General features: G+C 37.5%; 1 protein-coding gene across 5 annotated transcripts in view; it reads left to right on the top strand.

Moving 5' to 3' along the window:
* The window catches only part of VEPH1 (ventricular zone expressed PH domain containing 1), a 246357-nt gene that overhangs the window by 77469 nt on the left and 145279 nt on the right, over positions 1–23609 (top strand). For 4 of the 5 annotated variants that reach the window (XR_004382083.1, XM_032852594.1, XM_032852593.1 and 1 more), the window contains exon 6: positions 2707–2916. Coding sequence is in view for 4 of the 5 variants with exons in the window: in XM_032852594.1 (XP_032708485.1) it covers positions 2707–2916 (210 nt within the window). In the remaining variant the exon portion in view is untranslated. Of the gene's footprint in view, positions 1–2706; positions 2917–17926; positions 18240–23609 lie in introns of those variants that run through there. The other variant, XM_032852596.1, reaches the window with a different exon arrangement.

Below are 23609 nucleotides of genomic sequence, written 5' to 3'. Positions count from 1 at the left end.
TTTTTTTTTCCTTTATGGGACAATGAATACAGTATTTTCTTGCATGGCTTGGGATGTATGGCTAGAGTTTAAATAAAATTGGCATGACTAGAAGCACGTGTCACAGAGACCTTCATGTTCCAGGAATAGGACATGAAGTGTAAGGACTAGGAAATGGAATTTTATAGAATAGGGCAGGAAGTGTGTAAGCATTTTCCATTCCTAAAAGACTCAGGCTAAGTATGGTGCCCTGACCCAGAGCAGCTGGCTGACACTTCTGCCTCATGTGCCAGGGATCTCTCGTGGTTTCTCCTGAAGGACATACAGCTGCTTCCAAATGCACAGGCAGCATTTATGGAACTGTGCATTCCTATGTGCCATATACCAGAAACTAGCCCTGGCCCTTACTTAGCAAGTACTGGCTATGAGTATCAAGTTTAAATTTGTACATAGGATAATTTTAGTCATCTCAAAATGTCTTTTTTATGTCTCTATTAGTTATGTTGTATACGACATGTGACAATATGTATGTTAAACATTATGTGCAACTGTTCAACACTATGGGGTAGAGTGTGGAGGTTATTCAAAGGCTACCCTATAAAATCATTTAGACATGTCTTCCTTTGATTTGTGCCTCAAATATTTATCGACTCATTTTTTGGCCAGGCTTTGTGCTAGGCTTTGGGTGTGCAATGGAATACAAATTAGAATTGAGTCTTGACCTTGTAGAGTTTTTAATCCAGCCTGCAAAGCAGACTTCTAGAGCAGCAATATAAAGAAAGCATGAGAAGTGTTTGTTGGGAGCCATTTAGGGTATGATGGGGCCTCAGCCAAGACACTGGACAGAATGGGAAGAAAATGGAGTGGAGGAAGGCTTTTAAAGGAAACAGCAGCTAATCCGTGGCCTCAAGAGTGAGGAGTGTCAAGCAAAATAGGATAATAAGAATTATAGGCAGAATCGATCACATGAGTTAAATACTAGATGCAAGAGAAAACTTAGCAGGTCAAGAAAAAATTTTTAAAAAATCAACACGGTTGAAGTATGATACGTGATAGGGTCTAGATGGGAGAGGGTAGAATAGGTAAGATAAGTCTAGAAAGATAGATTGTCATCAGTTCAGAAAAGTTATGTTAAATCTCTATCTGGAGAGCAATATCAAATTAGTGAACTATGTTAAGCAGGGGAAGGGTTACCATTGTAGCCACAAAGCAGAAAAGGAATTGGGTGGATGAGACTGAAGACAGAGAGAATAGTTAGAAAGCTGTTGGAATAATGCAGGTTCAGGATGAGGGGATCAGTGGTTTCAGCTTAGAGGTACCTGCTGACAGTACTTCCCTGACCCCAGCCTGAATGAGGTCCCCAGGACATGTCTCACAGGTCTCACAGCACCTTGGATTTTCCCTGTACGGCACTTAATTAGAATTTATGATTATGCATTTCCTTTGTAATTATTTGTTTTACGGAATGTCTTCTTTACTACACACTGAAGTATTCCACAAAGTCAGATTTATTAGCAGCCGTAACACTGGCACCTAGAACACTACCTTGAAAATAGGGAGGATTCAATAAATATTTGTGAATGAGTGAGTGGAGAGATGAATGAAAATGAAGGGAAGTGGAGAGATACCTGGGAGGTGGAATGAACCACTTGGTGGTTGCTTGGATGAGGCTCTGATGAGGGAGAAACAGCTTTCAAAAGTGACTCCCAGATTTCTGACTTGAGTAGCCAGGCAGATAATGGTGCCATTTATGGAGAAAAGAGATACTTAGAGCTAGCTAGAGAGGGACGTGGGGGAAGTAGGTTTTTGGCAGGAGGTGAATTATAAATTTAGCAGGCCAACCTGAGTATCAGATTCTGTTTTAATACTGGAAGCTACATTTCAAGTTGACCTTACCAAAAAAAAAGTGACAAACCAAAAGAGCAAACCAACATCAAACAAAAAAAATCAACGTAGTAGAAATAGGGATGAGCAAATTGTTTTTACTTTATTGTTCAGTTTTCCACAGGTTATTCTTTCTAATTATTTTATTTTAGCAGACAAAACAATTCATCAAATTGTTAGCATGCAACCTGTGTATTAACATAGTGACTTTATTCCACAAAAAGTCACATTTTCTTTAATATGAATTATTGCATTTTTATATTCACAAAAGCATTCCAAGTCAAGAAAGCAACATTAGGGTATCAGGAATATGGTAGAAATTATTTTACTTTGGTAATCTTTTTTATCTTAGTACATTTTTGTGATCAAAATGGAAAATTAAAGAAAATGTTAAAGCTCTTTCCTGTTTCCTTATTTTTACTATTAAATATTTCCAAGGCATACTTCTCTAACTTGAAGATGTTCATTAAAGTTATCAAGGATCTTTGACATACTTATACCATATTGTCCTTTAAATCATAGCTCTTATGGTGGGTTGGAGGAAATGTAATATTCCTGGTGAGGACATAACACATCAAAACTTGATTTATGAATAGCAGTATCTAAACATTTTTGTAAACTTTACTCTCCAATAGCACAGCACAGATGAAAAGAAACCAAATCCTCTGAAACTTTATCATAAATTTTAAATTCCAGTTGTGGGGGATATGTTTGAGTTGCGATGAGGGCAATAATCCCAGAATGTGCTGACTTTAGATTTCATGCAAAAAATATTAGATTGATTCTGACTTAATTAATTTTCTTCCTTGTTTCTCTTTCTTCTCCTCTCTTTCCTTTTTGTAGGTGGTTCAGAAATGTATTCCTTTCCTAATCGGGTATTTGAAAGATTCAACCCATAATGATGTCATCCTAAACATCCTCATAGAGATAGCAGGCTACGAACCTGTGGCTTTGAATGGTTTTCTTCCAATGCTGAAAGAGATTGGTGAGAGATTCCCCTACCTCATCGGACAAATGGCAAGACTCTATGGAGCTGTGGGGCATGTGGATGAAGTAAGTTTGCCTTTTTTCTCTCTGTTTCCCTAAATTCCATTGACGCTTCATCCATTGGGGCTGTTGGACCTCCAAATTTGTCCTGGAACTTCTCAGAGTTCCCATTTCTCTTTTAAAACCTTTTGCATGGACAGTGGTCCTTGGATCAAGGGCGCATTATAGCAGGGCTAGGTGGAAGGTTCAGGAGGTAAGGATCTCATTGCTGGAGTGTCACCTAGGGAAGGGGAAGGATTAAAATGGAGAAAGCACTAGGACAGACTCAAGGCCACTTTGTAATAACAATAACCAATAAAAGGGTTGTGTCTTATTTCTGGTTGCAGTTTTGCTCAATGAGAAAACCATCAGGAAGCATAAGGTTAGGTCTCAGACATACCTATTAATAAGATCCCATAGCTATACTGTCAATAAATGCCTGAATTCAGTATCTTTTGAGCCCTCTGGATGATGTTACTTGGAAGAGTGAAATAAACATTTGTGCATGTTTAAAAGGCCTAGCCTAAATATTTGCATAATAGAATCTTTTGGCAGGAACAGCAGGATGCCATCAGTTTGTGGGGATTAGGCAACCAAGAAACCATTTCCAGAAATTCAGGTTCTGAAGGGTATGCTTACATGCATGTCTGTCTGATGATTTTACATTGGGATTTAGGATTTTTATCTTTTAAAATTACAGTAAATGTATAATTGATAGAAGGAAGCTTTTACTTTCACCTACTTACATATAATACAGTTTCCTATAAGATAGATATAAAATTGTACAACTCTTAAAAGGGAATTCATGGTTCATCAACTTCAGTCCCTTAATTCTAAAAACTAGATAAATTGAGTGATTTACCCAATGAGACTGGGTCAGTTGGTGACCCAGCTGGAGTTATATCTTTGCTATCCTTGGCACTCTTTTCAAAGTTTGCCTTAGAATGGACATTTGGTTCTGTTTTATTTTATTTCTGCTGAGATTTGCAGATGGCCTAGTGAATGAGAGGCTTCTTTCTGGTGGAGGGACTTCTCTAGCTTCCCAGAAAAAGGTGGGAGAGCAGAGCGGTCAAGCAGCTTGTAACTGTCAACATGAGGGGGGATCTTGTAAAAGGATTACTTTGGTGTGGACATGCTGCTTAATATAATCCTGTCCTATCCACTGTTGTTGGGAATGTCTCACACCTGCCATGATCTGCTTTCTGGTAACACTTTGCGGTGCCTGTCACCTTTGCTGCCAGAGGAACCCACTGGTGTGCCCAAGTACTTTTAGAACAACTTCAGCTGACAGCTGTTCAACTGAATCTGCTGACCTTGCAGATTTTTGTAGGTGCCAAAAAATTCAACTTCTGATGTGTGAGGCCCTGGAATCTTTAAAACTCGTCCTGCACATTAATGGTAGTTGTTTTCATCAAAAATACACTTATGATTCATTAATGTGTTATAATGCACACTGGAAGTGAATGAACTTCCCACAGAAAATGTAATCTGGTTAAAAAAAAAAAACAAACTAGCCACATACAGTTATGTCACTGTAGGTTTACCTGAACTAAGGCTAACCTGACAGAGAGTTGCCTGTTAGGGTGACATTTGTGTGACTCTGGGTGGGTGCAGAGAAAAGGAGAGGAGATCCAAAGAGCCTGAAGAATCACTTATTTCAGAATTCAGAGTATCAAAATATTTGTCCCTCTCACTCCCCTCAATCTCGCATTCTCATATGTCCATGAAGGCATCTGTGTTTGAGGGAGAAAATTCTTTTCTGGTGGTTCTGACTCACCTTCCCAGCAAAGAACAATTCCAGATCAAATACCTTCCAAATATACCTAGATATCAGGATTGCATGGGGAGTTTTTAAATAATATAAGTTCATGAGACTCATAGAAAATCTACTAAATCAGAGTCTCCAGGAAGGGGACACAGCAATCTGGATTTGTAGGAGTAATTCTGATGCAGCTGTCAGGATCAGTATTTGAGATCCCTTGATGTAAAATATTTAAAGCATATTCCATCTTAGATTTAGAATCAGGATTTAGAATCCATCACTCTTTCTCTTTCTTCCATCAAGCTATGTCAATCAATTAAAACTTTCCCAGACTACTGATACAAGCAGTTTAGATTAGGTATGGTTGAGAGTAACACAAAAATTCAACACAATTGTGGCTTAAACAAAGACAGTCATTTATTTCACTCACACTTAAAGAAGTCTTGGAAACAGTCTGTCTAGAAATTCATGTTTCAGAGACCCACCCTTGAGCACACCAGAGAACACGTAACTTCTGTGGCACAGTCCAAGGTGGTTATTTATCCTTACCCATCAGGTCAGTATTTCAGCCATCAAGGAGGTGAAAGGAAAGAAAGAAGACTGTCTTCCAGATAGTCAAATACAACCTACTATTCATATCCCACTGGCTACATAGAACAAAGTTACATGTGACCACACCTAGCTGCAAGGGAGGCTGGAACATGTAGTCTGAATTCAGGTGGTTACATATCAAGAGAGAAGGGCGGAAATAATGATAGAGGGCAAATAATGCCTCTGTTGCAGCTTGTCAAGTCAGAGTTTGTTTTCTCTCCTCAAAAATAACATCCTTGTACAGGTTTACTTTCCTTCTGCTCCAACAGTCTTCATTTCATTATTGTATTTCATTTAAGGTCAGCCTGACCAAATCACCTATAAATGTCAGTATGGCTCCTTTACTGAGAAATAATGTTCTTTTTATTTGTTTCTAACCCCTAAAATATCACCATTAGAAACTCTTTCTTTTGACTTTAAAGAATGATAAAATTTGGATGTACCAAGAATACGTGTAGTAATCTAAGCAGCTCTTAATGGGTTCATTTGGTGAACCTGTTCAACTTTCTAAAAATCTCACAGCACCATTTCCCAAAGACCAAAACCAGCAAGGAAGATATATATGTATGTGTATTTCTACCCAACTCATTCTAAAAGGAAACATGAAGTTACTGAAGTACATTGCCAGGTGGGCCTGAGGGCAGAAGTTAGAGTCCTGGACACCTATGGAGAAGGGAATTGCAGTAAGGAGGGAGCAGCAGGAATTTTGCCTTAAAAAAAAAAAAAAAAAAAAAGCCCACAAAAAAACAAAAAAAGCCCCACCATTTTCTGAATGGAGAACTTGGTCTATAGTGAGATAAAGAGACATGGGAATATATGAGACATGGAAATATTTAGAGTATTAATGATAAGACAGCCATGGGACCCTAGTAACCTCAGGTCCTGGTCCTCTCTCTCATCCTGTCCTGTCTAAAAATTGACTTCATTTAGAAATTTTTCTCCTTGCACCAAAATAGGATTTTCAGATGTATTCAGGGTTTTCAAGTGTCAGATGATGACATTGCTAGGATTTAAATGATTTTAGAAATGCAGAAAAGCAAATCCAACTTTAAGGATCTTCCTCCAACTTTGAAATGCATAATCTGTGACTGACTGGAGCATACTGTTCCATCCCTCCCTTATTGCCTGGCCTCCAGAAAACTGAACTGTTAGATCCTTAAGAGAAATAGGTGAGACTTCTGGGAGTATGCAGTCATCAGGCCAGGGAGAGTCTTGGAGTAGAGCTAGCCTGGAATCAATTGCATGAATTATTAATCAACTTATGCCTCAACTTCTGTGCTTGCATGACGCCAGGAATGAGAACTTCAAGGCCTGGATACAGAGAACCAGACCAGATGTGCCTGTCTTTCATATCAGGGCCCATGTGGTTGGGCACACTGTTATCAGCACCTTGAGAGCAATATAACAGTGTTTCCATCTGCATTGCAAACAACAGGGAGAGTGTATATAAACCAAAAACTAAAACCCTACAGATCGTTATTCTCTCTATCTCTCAAATGACCTCAGGGATCTTTTTTTCACCCAAACTTAAAGGAAACTGAACTTAATAGCTGTGTGGTGCTTGTGTCACTATAGAAGGCAACAGAGTGCCTCATGAACCATTTTCAGGTTTGTGCTTACACCCAAAGCACATCTACTGGATAGAGAATAAAAAGGAAGGACCATAGGCCAGAGAAACATGCTTCTGGGGCAATGATGCATTCTAGTCCCTGAGGTGCTCTTTCCTTGGCACTACACAAATTGTTTCCATCATGCCAGGATTCACCCCAATTATGTGGGATGCTCAGTTGAAGCAGATGCATGAGTAAGAAATATTACTACATTAGATGTGTCTTCACATTAGCCAAAATGCACAGGTCCTTTTGTCTTTCTCCAATGAGAAGATTGCAATGGAGACCTTAGGAGACAATAGCAGCTCCTAAGAATCCAACCCCAAAGTGCCTAGCAGTTTGGTGCCAGCTACCACATCTCTGGACAACACTTGATTGACTCAATGCAAGACCAAGGAAGCCCTAACCTGACCTAATAACCACACAGGGACCAAACCCTGCCCCCAATGGGAAAAGAGAGCCATTACAAATCATTGGGCTTAAAGCAAAGGTGGCTCAGGCACAACAGTAGGGCACACACAGCAGGCACTCTTAAAGCACCAGGTTCTGGTGAACAGGAGACAGTGCCCTGCAGGGCACTACAGAAACTCTTCTTCATAAGGCCCCTACTTCCAAGAACAAGAGATGTAGCTGACTTTCCTAACACACAGAAACAGACACAGAGAGTTAGACAAAATGAAGAAATAGAGGAATATGTCCCAAATGAAAGAACAGGACTAAATCAAAGCAAGACAACTAAACAAAACAGAGGTAAGCAATATGCCTGAGAAAGAATTTAAAGTAATGATCGTAATGATACTCAATGGGCCTGAGAAGAGAGTAGAGACCTCACTGAGATGCTTAACAGAGAGATGGAATACGTAAAAAAGAACTAATTACAGATGAAGAACTAAGTAACTGAAATTTTTAAAAATACAAGAGGAAACAAATACTAGACTAGAGGAAGCATAAGAATGGATCAGTGACCTGGAGGAGGGAGTAATGGAAAGCAATCAAGCTGAACAGGAGAGAGAGAAAAAAAATAATATAGACTGAAAATAGACTTAGGGAACGCAGTGTCAGCATCAGGCATAATAACAGTCACATTATAAAGATTCCAGAAGGAGAAGAAAGAGAAAAGGGGGCAGAATAGCTGACAAGTTCCTGAATCTAAGGAACAGAATCCACATCCAAGAGGCACAGAGAGCCCCTGACAAAATCACTCCAAAGAGGCCCACACCAAGACACATAGTAAGTAATTAAAGTGATAAAGAGAGAATCTTAAAAGTAACAAGAGAAAATAAAAGAGTTACATACAAGAGAAACCCCATAAGGCTAGCAGTGGATGTCTCAGCAGAAGTTTTGCAGACCAGAAGAGGGTGGCATGATATACTCAAAGTGCTGAAAGGGAAAAAATCTGCAGCCAATAGTACTTTATTCAGCAAACCTATCATTCAGAGTAGAGGAAGAGATAAAGAGCTTCCCAGACAAAGAAGGTTAAAGGAATTCATGACCACTAAACCAGCCCTACAGGAAATGTTAAAAGGCAGTTTGAGTGGAAAGGAAAGACCATAAACAGGAGTAAGAAAAATAGAAAGCACAAAAGCAGTAAAATTAAGTATATCTATAAAAATCAGTCAAGGGATTCACAAAATAAAAAGATGCATGGTATATCAGATACCTAAAATATTGGAGACAGGGAGAGAAATAAAGAATGAGTTCAAACTTCCGTGACCATCAAGGTAATATAGACTGCTCTATGCAGAGGATGTTATATACAAACCTAATGGTTACCACAAATCAAAAACCAGTAATAGATATGCAAAAAATAAAGAGCAAGTCACCCAAATATATCACTAAAGAAAATAAAGAGCAAGTCACCCAAATATATCACTAAAGAAACCATGAGAGAAGAGAACAGGAGAAGAAAGGAACAGAGAAGAATTACAAAAACAACCATAAAGCAAGCAACAAAATGGCAGTAACTATATACTTATCAATAATTACTCAAATGTAAATGGACTAAAGCCTCCAATCAAAAGACATAGGGTGACAGAATGTATAAAAAAGCAAGACTCATCTATATGCTGCCTATAAGTGACTCATTTCAGAACTAAAGACACAAGCAGATTGAAGGTGATGGGATAAAAAAACACTTATTATGCAAATGGAAGTTAAAAAAAAGCCGGGGTAGCAATACTTATATCAGAAAAAATAGACCTTAAGACAAAGATTATAACAAAAGATGAAGAAAGATACTATAAAGTCATAACTGGAACATTCCAACAAGAAGATATAACAATTATAAATATTTATTCACCCAACATGGGAGGACTCAAATACATAAAGCAGCTATTAATAAACATGAAGGAGATAATAGAAAAGAACACAATAATAGTAGGGGACTTTGACACCCTAGTTACATCAATGGACAGATCATCTAAACAGAAAATCAACAAGGGACAGTGGCTTTCAATGAAAAGCTTCCAAATTCATTTTATGAGGCTGGCATTACTCTGATACCAAACCCAGAGAAAGAGACTACAAAAAAAAAAAAAAAAAAAGAAAGAAAAGAAAAGAAAAGGCCAATATTGGTGATGAATATAGATGCAAAATCCTCAACAGAATACTAGCAAACTGAATCCAACAGTACATTAAAAAAAAATAATGCACCACTATCAAGTGGGATTTATTCCTGGGATCCAAGGGTGGTTCAATATTCATAAATCAATCAAAGTGGTACATCATATCATCAAGAGAAAGAATAAAAACTTTAGGATCATTTCAGTAGATGCAGAAAAAACATTTGATAAGGTACAACATCCATTCATGATAAAAACTTTCAATCAGGTAGGTTTAGAAGGAACATACCTCAACATAATCAAGGCCACGTATGAAGAGTCCACAGCAAACATCATCATACTCAGTGATGAAACACGGAGAGCTTTTCCCCTCAGATCAGGAACAAGACAAGAATCTCCACTCCCACCACCTTCATTTAACGTGGTACTGGAAGTCATAGCTACAGCCATCAGACAAGGAATGGAAAAAAAATGGGGCATCTGGGTGGCTCAGTTGGCTGATCATTTTATTTTTAGTTTCAGCTTAGGTCATGTTATCAAGGTTGTGAGATCAAGCCCCACATCAGGCTCTGTGCTCAGTAGGGAGTCTGCTTGAGATTCTCTTCTCCCTTTCCCTCTGCCCCTCCCCACTCTCTAAATTAAATCAATAAATCTTTTTTTAAAAAAGAAAAAGAAATGAAAGACACCTAATTTGGTTAAAAAAAAAAAAAGTAAAACTTTCACTGTTGCAGATGACATGATATTATATATAAAAAACCTTAAAGACTCCAGCAAAAAAATACTGGAACTGATAAATGAATTCATAGTCATAGGATACAAAATCAATGTGCAGAACTCTGTTGCATTTCTGTACACTAATAATGAAGTGGTAGAGAAATTGCAAAACCAATTCCATTTACAGTTGCTTGAAAAATAATAAAATACATGGGAATAAACTTAGCCAAGGAGGTGAAAGACCTGTACTCAGAAAACTATGAAACACCGATGAAAGAAATTAAAGATGAGACAAAGACATTGAAAGATATTCTATATTCATGGATTATAAGAACAAATATTGTTAAAAAGTCCATATTACCCAAAGTAGTCTACAGAATTAATGCCATTCCTATCAAAATATCAATAGCATTTTTCACATAACTAGAACAAATAATCCTAAAATTGGTATAGAACCACAAAAGACCCTGAATAGAGAAAGCAATCTTCAAAACGAAGAACAAAACTGAAGATTTCGTAATCCCAGGCTTCAAGATACACTACAAGGCTACAGTAATCAAAACAGTATGTTACTGACATAAAAATAGAGACATAGATCAATGGAAAAGAATACAGAGCCCAGATAGAAATCTACATTTATATGGTCAATCAATCTTTAACAAAGGAGGCAAGAAGATACAATGGGAAAAAGACAGTCTTATCAATAAATGGGAAAACCAGACATCTACATGGAAAAGAATGAAACTGGACCATTTTCTTAAACTATACACAAAAAATTCAAAATGTTTTCAGGACCTAAATGTGAGACCTGAAATCATAAAATCCTAAAAGAGAGCACAGGCAGTAATTTCTTTGGCATTGGCTGTAGCAACATTTTTCTAGGTATTTCTCCTGAGACCAGGGAAACAAAAGCAAAGATAAACTATTGAGACTACATCAAAATAAAAAGTTTCTGCACAGCAAGAAAACCATGAATGAAACTGAAGGGCAAACTACTGAATCGGAGAAGATATTTATAAATGACATATTTGATAAAAAGTTAGTATCCAAAATATATAAGTTGAGTTGGTACAACTCAACACCCAAAACCAAGTAATCCAATAAAAATGGGAAGAAGATATAAGCAGACATTTCTCCAGAGAAGATATCCAGATGGCCAACAGACACATGAAAAGATGCTCAACATCTCTCTTTATCAGGGAAAAGCAAATCAAACCACAATGAGACACCACCTCACATCTATCAGTATGGCTAAAATCAATACCCCCAAAACAACAAGTGTTGACAAAAATGTAGAGGAAGGGGAACACTTGTGTACTGTTGTAGGAAAGCAAACTGGTACAGCTGCTGTGGAAAACAGTTTGGAGTTTTCTCAAAAAGTTAAAAACAGAACTACTATATTATCCAGTAATAGGTATTTACCCAAAGGTAAGAAAACATGGATTCAAAGATACATTCCCCCCTATGGTTATTGTAGCATTATTTATAATAGCCGTATTATAGAAGCAGCCCAAGTATCCACCCATAGATGAGTGGATAGAGAATAAATAGGATATATAAATATAAAGAATGTTACTCAGCCATAAAAAAGAATGAAATCTTGTGATTTGCAGCAACACAGATGGATCTAAAGAGTATAATGCTAAGTGAAATAAGGTAGTCAGAGAAAGACCAATACCGTGATTTCACTTATAGGATGAATTTAAGAAACAAAACCAAAGAAGAAAGGAAAAAGGAGACAAACCAAAAAACAGATATTTAACTATAGAGTACAAACTGATGGTTACCAGAGGGGAGGTGGGTAGGGGGATGGGGGAAATAGGTGATGGGGATTAAGACAGAGTACACTTATCTTGATAAGCACTGATTAATATATAGAAGTGTTGAATCATTATTTTGTATACCTAATATTTGCAACTAATATAACTCTGTATGCTAACTATACTGAAATTAAAATAAAATAAAAATAAAAATTAAATTAAATTAAATTAAAATTAAAATAAAATAAAAAATATAAAATTTTTCTGTCTATAAATAAATAAAAGGTCCAATGAACGCTCTCAAGATGAAAATCTTGTGGGTGGGTGTTTATTTTCTATCCCTGTTAGTCCACGTCTAGTCACCAAACAAGTATTTCTCTGATTCCCTGGAGCCTAATCATATTTCAAAAATGAAAGATACCTATACGTTTGAACTTTATTTCAGAAATTTCTATTGCTGGGATTATTGAAACTTAAAAATATGTAAGGTACAGAGTACATCCCAATATCCGTTTATCAGACAGGGAGCATTACACAGATTTTTTAAATCTCAAAATATATGACTGTTAGAGGAATGCTTTCTCACCATTTCACTGGGTTTTTTTTTTTCTTCCTACAAAAAGTTCTGGGTTATAACAACAGTTAAGGTAGTAGCATTTTTAAAAAGATCTTTTATTTATTTATTTGAGAGAGAGAGAGCATGAACAGCAGAGGAAGAAGCCAACTCCCCACTGAGCAGGGAGCCCAAGGCAGGATTCGATCCCAGAACCCTGAGATCATGACTGAAGCCAAAGGCAGATGCTTAACTGACTGAGCCACTCAGGCACCCCAAAGTAATAACATTTTCTTCTCAAAACTTCAAATTTCATATGATTATAGTACATCTCCCTAAATAGTTTTATTGGATAAGTTTCTGAATTGTTAAACAATCTTTTTGACTTAGAGTTACCTTTATTTTTTTTTGTAGTCTTTATATCAATTTCCCTATCTATAAAATGGGGGAAGTAACTGTACTTAACTCATAGTACTGTTGTAAAGATGAAATGACAGAATCAGTGTGAAGCAGTGCTCCTAGCACATAACTGTGCCTGGGGATTAATGAGTACGCTTATTATGATGAGCACTGAGTAGTGTATAGAATTCCTGAATCACTATATTATACACCTGAAGCTAATATAACACTGTATGTTAACTGTACTGAAATTAAAATTAACACATACACCCAGATCATTCATACAAAGCCTTTAGCACAGTGCCTGGCATACAGTAAGTGCTTGATGATACATTTCAACAATCATATTAACAGCAGCAACTTCTATCACCTCTCTTGGCTCAGTTTCCTCATCTGTAAAATGAGAAGAGCACTATTATTCACCTCATGGGTTTTTGTTTGGATTTAATGAACTATGCTGTATGGAACAGTGTCTGGCAAATGGTGAACAGTCAATAAATACAAGCAATCTAATTAATGTATTACTTCCTCAGTGTTGCTCAAGACTTTCATTTATTTGGAGATACTGAAGCTTAAGCCTAACAGATTGAAAGTAGGGAAGACAGCAACCAGGGAAATGGCTTGTCTCTTCCATGCTTCTCCAATGAAAGAGGCTGAATGTTTGTGTATCCATGGAACAAGTCCAAATAAGGACAGACAGGAAAGGAATGATTTACCATCGGTGATTGCACGTATCTGAAAGGTACAAAGCAGGATTGACTGTATCTTTTCTTTTTTAGAGAATAGCTGGTCTATGTAGATTTTGTTTTCTAAGCAGAATGTATATCTGCTTTATATTTATTTTGCAGATGACTATTCTGAGGGGAATAAGAGTAACAAAAACAATAATAGAACCACATTTAGTAAAAATTTTCTAATTTAAGATAGGCTTTGTATTCTTGAGGGTTTTGGAAGTAAACTGCTTTCCATAAAGGGCAGGTCGTCCCCAGCTCCTCACCTATAAAAACAGCGAAAATAATTTTGCAGTTTTTTTTTTAAAGTTCTTATGAACTAAATATGAAGTGGTTTAAATTAAACCCAGGCCAGACTTACTGGGTTATTTTGTTTTGTTTTGTTTGTTTTTGTTTGTTTGGTTTTTTTGGTCCATGGAGAACTGAAATAGAATGTTTCAATTCCAGAGGCTTTTATTTTTTCCATCATTTTCTTTGACTCACTGGACTGTGTTAGCCATGCACATGGCCTCGGCCCACTGGGTTGGGTACAGCATTTATTATAGACCTCTTTGCTAACGTGGGTCAACATGGAAAAGAGACTCCGTTGGAATGGCTTTGATTTTTTTTTTTTTTTGAGAAGCTTAATTGAATTCATGTGTTCTGTCTATTTACTTAAGGCTCAAGTAAACAAACTGAAAACAATTTTAGTTTAATAGTCAAATCCTAATGGGGACCAACATCATTAGAAGGCACATACCAGTAAAAAGCAAATGCTCCACAGCCATGTTTTTTTCCTCATGCCAGAGCCACAAGGCAGCAGACCAGTGTGCTGGAAACAGAGACTGGATGCCTTAAAATGCTCTTTAAAATGATCGAGCACATGGAAGGATGCTATGGCCGGTTGTTTTCCTTAGCTGGAGACCAACACTCCGCACCTGTGGAGAGTCAAATGGCATGCCCTCCCAGGGCAGCTGCTGCCATGGTGGGTGTTAAATCCTATGTCTTCTGCCTTGTTTTTCTAACTGGCTGGAATATGCTGGCCAAGCACCATGGTGTGTTTATTACATCCTCTCTGGGCTCAGAGTCCTGGACACTTTTCAAGGAAAGAAGTGACACACATCTTGCCCAGGTCGCCTTTCTGTGACATCCGGCAGGGTTTCCACAAAAACACTTTCAAGAGGAAAAGGAAAAGAATGACAAAGGCAACTGACAACCCCATTACTGTCCTCATCCTGACTGTGGAAAAACATCCTGGGAAATAGGAGCTGGATCAATGACTTGCTCATTTAACTTGTAAATCAAGACTAAAGGATCTGGGGGTGGGGGCACTCTACAAAAGGAAGAACCTGTGACTTAAAACTACACTTTCCCCAAAGTTGGAGAATTTAGTCAAAACTCTGGTAGTTTCAGTAACTTTGGAGATTCATTTTCTTAAGCCTTGGCTGGTGCCAACCAGATGCTCCTGAATATTATAGAACCGTCATCAACTGGGGAAGACATTTCCCCCCCAAAATATGCAAAGAGCTTTCTTGTTATTTACATTGTGAGAAGACTACATGTTAATTGTAAATAGTATCAATAATAAACCTCTTCCAAAGTGTAAGGAAAACGAAATCAAAACAGACTTTGAGTATATACAGAGTATGCTTTCAAATAATGGTGCTGCTATTCCAAATCCTCCCTACCTCCAGGATACGGGTGTCGGTCGCTGAGTCTTTCCGGGTACAAGCCCCAGTGCTGATGACGGGGACACAGAGAAGAGAAAAATGTGGTCCTTGCTCGAGAAGTGCTCTCAGCAAATGTGGGCCAAGGGAGATGTACAGATGATTTGAATTTAATTCGGTGTGTGTTACTACTTCATCCTGAACTGGATCAAGAAGGACACAAGGAACTGCATGAGGAAGTCCGGGAGAGTGTTATGTAAGCTTGGTTTGTCAGATGACAGGATCGTGTCATGGGAAGAAGAGGAAGGTATCCATGGGAGGACACAGCACATACAATAACAAGCAGCTGAGGAAAGAACTTGAGTCTCTTGGAAACCATGAAGAATTTCAAGTGCCTGGAGCATTGAATGAATAATGGAGGAGAGGATGAGCCTGGTCTGTAGACTGGGGCTAGATTCCGAAAACTCCTCATTGATGAACAGACAGTTCCTGTCTTCTACCTTGTCTCTCCAAAATTATTCATCCCTGGAGCTCAGATGACCTTATTTTGTTTCCCTCCGTATTGCCCACAAGTAAATGAATACCGTGTACCTCAGCGTTCCCAAGAAACTAAAGAGCCTGGTAAAAGGACAAACAGTCGCCACAAATAGTTGCAAATGCAGAGCAGTAAATAATGGTTACAAAAGTTACATGTTGCAACAATTTTCAACAATGTCTTATAATTATCAACTGTAATTTAGGCCAACTGACCAAATCCACAAATGGCTCTCAGTTCCTCTGTGTGAGCCGGGCAGCTTGACAAAACTTATGATGCAGCAGCAACACCTAGAAGGTACCTCTTCCTGACCAATCTCCCCTTAGGGTTGAACCCCAAGAATGGCAGCCTGTTCCCCACAGAGTTGATCTCCTTTCTTCCAACAGGGACTCTTGGACTTTCTCGCAGAGGTATCTGTGTGGAAGTAGGTGAGTGTATTTGCCCCAGGAAAGTAGGAAGCTCCTACTCAGTGACTCTCCTGTTAGCCTGCAACTCAAGAAGTAACTGAATCCTCCTTCACCAGAAGAACAAATGAGCCTTGGCAGCAGGGGGGTTGAGAGGATAAAGTAGTTGTTAATTCCAGCTCAAATCCTGCTGCTCTTTTAAGAAGCCAGCAGCAGTCCCAGCCTCATCCATTTCCCCCCTCAGACGTTAATCACTTCGGCTTAAGCAGGCTACTTCACCTGCCAGCATCTACATTTCTTTGCCAATGGCTTTCCTCACCTTCACAAGCCACTAAGCTAATATGCATGACAGGATCGAGATGTGAGGAATCAACACTCCCCCAGCAGCCCTCAACCAATGATGGGAGTTGAGGTATATACCTCAAATGAGAGCTCCTTTCCCCAGAATTCTCAGGTATCCTTTGTGACTACTTCCCTTCTGTACCTCCCTTCTACTCCCCTGCTGATTGGCACTTCGATCATCTCAAGGATCCTGATCCAAGGAAAAGGCATTTCCATGCCTCCCCAGGCCATTATGATCTCCCCTGCTCTGAACACATCTGTAATGTGGAGGTTAGCATTTGATTTTCTTCTGGTTGCATTGGCTTTTCATTCATTTAGACTGGAGCTTGACTAAGTAAGCATCAGTATCTTGTGCTAGTGAATGACAGCTGATGACAGGGCAGGTTATATGTAAGGGAGAGGGGCAGGCAGGAGATCTATAAGCATTGGGTTCCAGTCATGGCTGGTGGCTACCGGTTTCCAGAAGCTGTCGGTCTACTTCCTGTGTGGTGGCCAAAGCATGGTCCCCAGACTAGGAGCATTGGGCATCACCTAGGAATCAGAATCCACAGTTTAACAAGATCCCCAAGTAACGTGTATGCATGTGAAAGTTTAAGAGGCACTGGTCTCAAGGAGCCAGGCCCTGCAGGATTTATCTGCTGTAGTATAACACCCCCCCAAAATTTATTTATCAAAAAATTTAAGCCTGGGTTTATTTTGTAGTGAGTAGGAGTTGCCAGCTTGATATTGGTTCATATGGACTGAGCTAAAGCAGCTGAGAAAAGATACATCTGACAGCTGACTGACCAATGGACTGTCACACTGAAATGTTCCTGTTAGAGTTCCTAGCCTTCACCAGAATGATACTAGTTATCTACATGAATACATGAGCACTTGAAGATAACACATAAAAAATGACACTGAGAAGGGTGGCTTGACGTCAGTTTATTTCTTGTTAAGTAATAAATAAGTCTAAAGTAGACAAATACATAGTTGTTGCTATTTAAGATTAGTGCATTTGAGATGACTGGAAAATAAATGTTCCTAGACAGGAGTGAATGGAAATGATCAACCATCAAGGTTCTGTAGATCCCATAGCGTTTCAGATATCTGGCAGTTCACCCGGAAAGGTGGAAGACAAACTTTCCTAACTATCTCAAATCACTGAAATCTTTATTTACTAAATATGGTTGATTTTAGAAATCCCAGAATTAATGCTAAACTCCTACTGTACTTTCCATTCTCTCAGAATATTTCTTGTGCTGACTTCTACTTTGGAGGGTAAACTTCCTTCAGCTGCAGATAGCATTCTTTGTGATGAGGGTCCCTATCTCATGCAAATATCCGCTTCTTCCTTCAAAACCTTTCCAGAGCTGGCCCTCTCTATGACAGCTCTGCATTCCTGAAGCACTATTTGGTTACAAACTTTCTCTCCTTCTTTGTCTCCTAGGTACAAATTCAATTGTCAGAGAAGGAGGGTGATGAAAAGAAATAGTAGAAGTTACAAAGATTTTCTGAAGGAAATATTCTCCTTTCCTTTACCTTGGAGAATGAGAATGACCTTGAAGGCAAGATGCATGGATTTTAGTATCCCATATAGTAGATAAAACGGACACAGTAGATACAATGAGGTGACCCTTCTGTTCTGCTGTTGAGAAATGACAAGATTAAACCATGCTATGATCTGAATGTGCACCCCTCACCCCACCCAATTCATATGTTGAAACCTAACTGCCAAAGTGATGGTATTAGGAGGTGGAGCCTTGGGGAGGTGATTAGATCATGAGGGTGGAGACCTCATGAATGGGATTAGTTCCCTTATAAAAGAGGCCCAAGGGAGCTCTCTTGCCCCCATACTCCTGGAACAAAATACCACATCTAAAAATCCTAAAAGGCTGTTTTACTCTTTTGCCACTGTTACTAGAAGTCAGCTCACAAATAAGTGGAAAGCAATTTGGAACATAATCCTTTTCTTCCAGTCAGTGCATTTCAAACTTTTGAACATACCATCGCATGGCATACCTTCAAAACCCCATCCTAGTCACTGCAATTTGTTTGCATATTTTTATTTACTTGTTTATTTATGCCAGTTAAGTTTAAATAAATTTGTTTATGTCGACGAGAAGTTGAGACTGTTCCCAATGAAAGCGTATTTGCTGTGAGACCAAAAATAATTAACCCAAGGCAAAATCCAATATTGAGAGGTAAGCAGTGGGAGGATGGGGAGCAGGGTACCAGAAAAACAGTATCAAACTCGTCTATCCAATCTCAGGCAAGATTTACACTTTTGCAAATTGCATTTTTCCATTTATTCTCTGCCGTAAGTAATGAAATAATACCCAAATATTTCCATCTAACCTGTGCTTTAGGAGTTAAATCTCAGCTACCATGAATAAAACATCCTGGCTATTTCTTATGAAAATAAGTAGGTACAAAGAAAGATAGTCAACTAGTGTTTAATTATATAATGAGCAAATTATGTAATGTAATGAGTTAATTATGGAAGGTTCAATTGTAGCTGATGTATAGTTCAACTGAGTTAAATCTTACCATAATGTTCCTTTTCTAGTGAACAAAAGCTTTTTTTTTTTTCCTGACAAAAGGCTCAAACACAATTTCTTTCTCTCTTTTTTTTTTTCTTTTCTTTTCCTTTGCTTTTCTCCTTTCCTTCTCTTCTCTTTTTTCTTTTATTTTCAGGCCCATAATAATAATTTTTCTCCAAAATGGTTTCCATGATTGGCCCAGGTCTGTGGTTACTTTTTTTTTTTTAATCATTTTGTGATTATGCTGCATTTGCTAAACAGCTATTGTGTAATTAAAGATGGGCTGCTTCTTGAGTTCTCTAGAAATGTTTCAATGTTAAAGGCCCCAGTGGTCTTTCAAAATGTTTGCTTAATTAAAGGAAAAGAAATAGTGGAACCATTGTTCAGGATAATCAATGAAAGGTTATTTACATGAAGGGACGATGGTGTAGTGAGAGAAGAAATCCTGGCTCAGTATAATTCATTCTGGGTCCCTTGAGTCCACACAAAAGATTTACCTTTAAGAGGCTAAGTTCCCAAGCCCCCAGTTTTTAGGGAGTAAATCCAAACTATAGAACCTCTAAATCTTTTATCAACCCACCAAATAACACTATGTTAGAAGCTCAAATTAGAAGAGACTTCTGTAAGCTTTCATATCTGTATTAGGGGGTCAGTGCAAAGAAAAGATGCTGGAAAAAACCTCAGGACAAATGGAGACCGATTTATGTTTTCAAATATAATTGTGGCCACACTGAATACTATTTTGGGAAAAAATTATTTTTAAATTGGAACACTTTATTTGACAGCAGATCATGTTCAGTGCTTTGCCCTTTAAAAAGTCAATCATACTAAAAACATAATTTATTTGGGTATATTATTATCTCAAAAAGCAAGGCATAAAGGTAAGCTACCTTTCACATTCTCTGATTTCTATTTTAAATCCTAAGTCTTTCTGAGGAAGACATAGTAAGTTCCACAATTAAATAAAAGCCATAATTGGTTTGTAAATACAAAAATTATACTTTTTTAAAAGAAGGGTGGGGTTTACTTGAGCATTCTGTGCCAAATGCATGCTGTTGAACCGTGTCCAACTGGTCCTTAATTTTTGCCATGTTACAAAATTCAAGGTTCTTTCAAAACAAAGGATACATCTGTTTTCATCAGCTGTTTCTTGACTTTTATTACTGGGACTTATTTTTTAAAATTGTTTTGCCTGGATGGCATTGTTTTACTTGGAATGATTTATTACTCTCCCAGGTCCCCACAGAAACTATGTATTCCTGAAATAATGCAAATTAAATCAAAAATAAGAAAAAGATGGGAACTTATTTCATTTACATTGGATTAAATGATCATTTATAATACATTTATATTGTAATAGAATTTTTATTTATCAATGGGAACAAAAATATGTTCAATTACTCTAAGCCGATATACGGAAAAATTGAGGCATGATCAGAGGACAAAAGGAAGAATTGAAGAATGTGACTTTTTGGAATGCTATTTAAAAAATCAGCTCAAAATTGGAGGATTTTCTGCCTAACTGAACATTAACAATGTTTTTATTTATCTATTCTCTACTTTGTTTCACAAAAGATTTCAAGCAGTTTGCCCTTTCAATGTTCTGTTTAAAAATGTATTGAATCTTAGCTTTTGACATCTATGAACTAACAACATTTGATGCCTACTTAACTGTGCAAGCATTTTGCATATATTTTATGCTAATTTTTAAGGCCAGAAGAACATATCTTTGAGTAACATAACATTTAAAGAGTAAATTTATTAGTTGTACTGTTATCTTGGCATTTATAGATTACTGGATAGCTTGACAATTATTGCCTTGCCAACTTCAATAGCTAACTTTTTGTGGGGTTGGAAATGTTAAAATAATAGGATATTTTTACTTTAGATACAGGAAAATATTGAAAAAGACTGGGGAATAATTGCAAAGAAAAAATATCTAGATAACTATAGATAATGAGCTATAACTTGGCTCAAATCACTAAGAAAATCTTAAATTGTACAGTGTTTTTATTCAATCATGTAACATTTTAAAATTTTAAACATTTTAAATTTTATTAAATTTAAATTAAAACATTTTAAAATTTTAAACATTTAAAAATGTTAAAAAAATTTAAAAGTGTTTTAAAAAATTTAAAAATTTTTCAGTAAAATGTAGAGCCTATTTCACTTCTAGATAAACTTTTTGTGTAGTTGGCCCATATTTGCTGATATTGAGCTGATATTGGGGTTTGGGACATTTCTAGAACTTCCAAAACTTTGTCAATTCACAAGATAAGTTAACCAGGAAAATTTGAGGAGATATATTGCTTTTGAGACAGCTTGTTTTAGTTTTGTGATAATTCAAATATCCCTGCATTTGCATTTACAATTTTTGTTACTCAAACAGTAATAGCTAACATTTATTTAGCATTCCACCTGCCAAGCATTGTTCTGAATGCTTTGTTTTTTAACTGATTGAATCCTCAGAGCTGCTGGATAGAGCAGGCACTGCTTATTAATGTTTTATAAGCCAAGACATAGAGAGTTAAGTAACTTATCCAAGGTCCATGACTGGCCATCACAGTGCCAAAATTCAAACTCAGGAAGGAGCCTCCGAGCCCAGTTTGTGACCGCCATGCCTGCTCAGAAAATGAGGCATCGTTGTGTGAGCTTTACGCGCTACTGCCACCATTCTGTTCTCTGAGAGCAGAGTTTTCTCTGCGAATATTTATCCAAAGAAAATCTCTCATATTTATTGACAATTTGAATAGCCAATACTCTTCTTATTTTTGCCTCCCTAGTCTCTTAGTTATCATTTCTATTTTACATGAAGGAAAGAAAGCTTCTGGAAAGCCAAATACTTAACGAGTCCTTTTTTTCAAGAGATTTTATGCAGTGGAACAATTTAGGTTGTTGCTTGAAGATATCTCAGAAAGAGCTACAAATCTCCAGGATTGGTCTCAGCAGAGGCTAGAATGGGAAAATTTCACACATTGCTCAGGCAGACCAGCTGAATACAACAGAAAAGCAACACAAACAGGTCTCTTATGCTTTAGATTCAGTCACCATTTTGGATTTTCTAAAAAGAGTGATTATAAACTCACCAGGGAATAGAATTTTGGAATTTTATCTTAAAGGTTAATACCTCAAATTCCAAATAGAAAACAGAGTAGAAGATGCCAAAAATCTTCTAGTTAATAGGACAAAGAACCATAGACCATCAGCAAGTGCAACTTTACCTGCTCCAAGATGATTCCTACCAATTAAATTTTTTTCTCATAAATGAGTTGCAATTCTCATTCAGGGAGGGTTGCATAGTGTAGTATCCCAAACCAGATGGATCCCTTTTTTTTAATGGCATTTTTCTAACATCTTTTTTCCCCTTTTATATGGAGAACCAAGGAAGAAAGAAAAAAGGATTTCAGAATGTCAATGTTACCCGCATTTTCATCTTCTTCTATAAATAACTGAGTTGTAAGCAAAAAGCAAATGACTATGCCCAGTCTTCAATCTACACACCCGAATTGGGTCACATAGACAAAAAAAATCTATAATGGGGAGAATAATTAATATGTGGTGAAAAAATGCAGTCCAAATGGGTTTGGATGTGTAATAACTCCCCACTTAAAGAAAATTTCAATTAGTTTAAAGACAATAAGAGAACCTGCTGATGATGGAAAGACAAACTGGGAGATGTGCTGGAAACCATACTCCATCTGACCTTAGTAAAGGTGAATTAACATTTCTCTGGGCATGATTGCAATGGTTTATGCAAAGTCGTGTGTTAACAATTTAGAATGTCTTTCAATTCAGACCAACCAAGGTAAAAGCAGGTATTTCCTTTTATAGGAGATCCACAAAGATCTGAGATTAATTAATAGATCCTCCTACCAACCTACTGACCCATTTTCTTTCCTACCTTCCTTCCTCCCATCTTTCTATCTTCCTCACTGATTTCGTGTTTGTGGATTCACCCACCAGTAAAATGTGTTTGTAATCCCAGATCAATACTCAAGGTGCTTCTGAGATCATCCACAGACCTGCACAGAACAGCAAAAAATTTGAGTCACCCTACACAATTGAAGTAGAACAAGGTGCTGTTTTGCCTTCTTATTTCAACTCTCATACAAATGTCTGTTCTTTTCATGGTCTATTTAGTGTCACATTCTTCTCGTCTTTGTCTTTTTTGCTGGTGATTCTGCTGTTTAAAACGCCCCACAAGTGTAGCACTGAAGTGCTGTCTAGTGTTCCCAAGTATAAGAAGGCTGTGAGTTCTTAGGGAGAACTGGAGAAAATGTATGTGTTACAGCAAGCTTCGTCCAGGCACGAGTTACAGTACTGTTGGCTGTGAGTTCAATTTAAATGAATTAACAATATATATTAAGCTGTCTTTAACACACATAAAACAAGGCTATGTACTCCTCAGTTGATGAAGATGTATGACCAGAGGCTTGTGAGAACCTAATCCTGTATTTCCCTAGAAACAATACTTCTGTATTTGCTAGTTCAGTGTTCACACAGATGCACATACAGAGAGGGGGATATACAGGGATGTATCATCAAATCACCAACAATGTGAGTCTATGGAGCAGAATCCTCTGAGCTGCA

Source organism: Lontra canadensis, unplaced genomic scaffold (genome assembly GCF_010015895.1).
Source record: "Lontra canadensis isolate GAN:19392208 unplaced genomic scaffold, GSC_riverotter_1.0 scaffold6, whole genome shotgun sequence".
Lineage (NCBI taxonomy): Eukaryota > Metazoa > Chordata > Mammalia > Carnivora > Mustelidae > Lontra > Lontra canadensis.
This window is presented reverse-complemented; position numbering and strand designations above follow the sequence as displayed.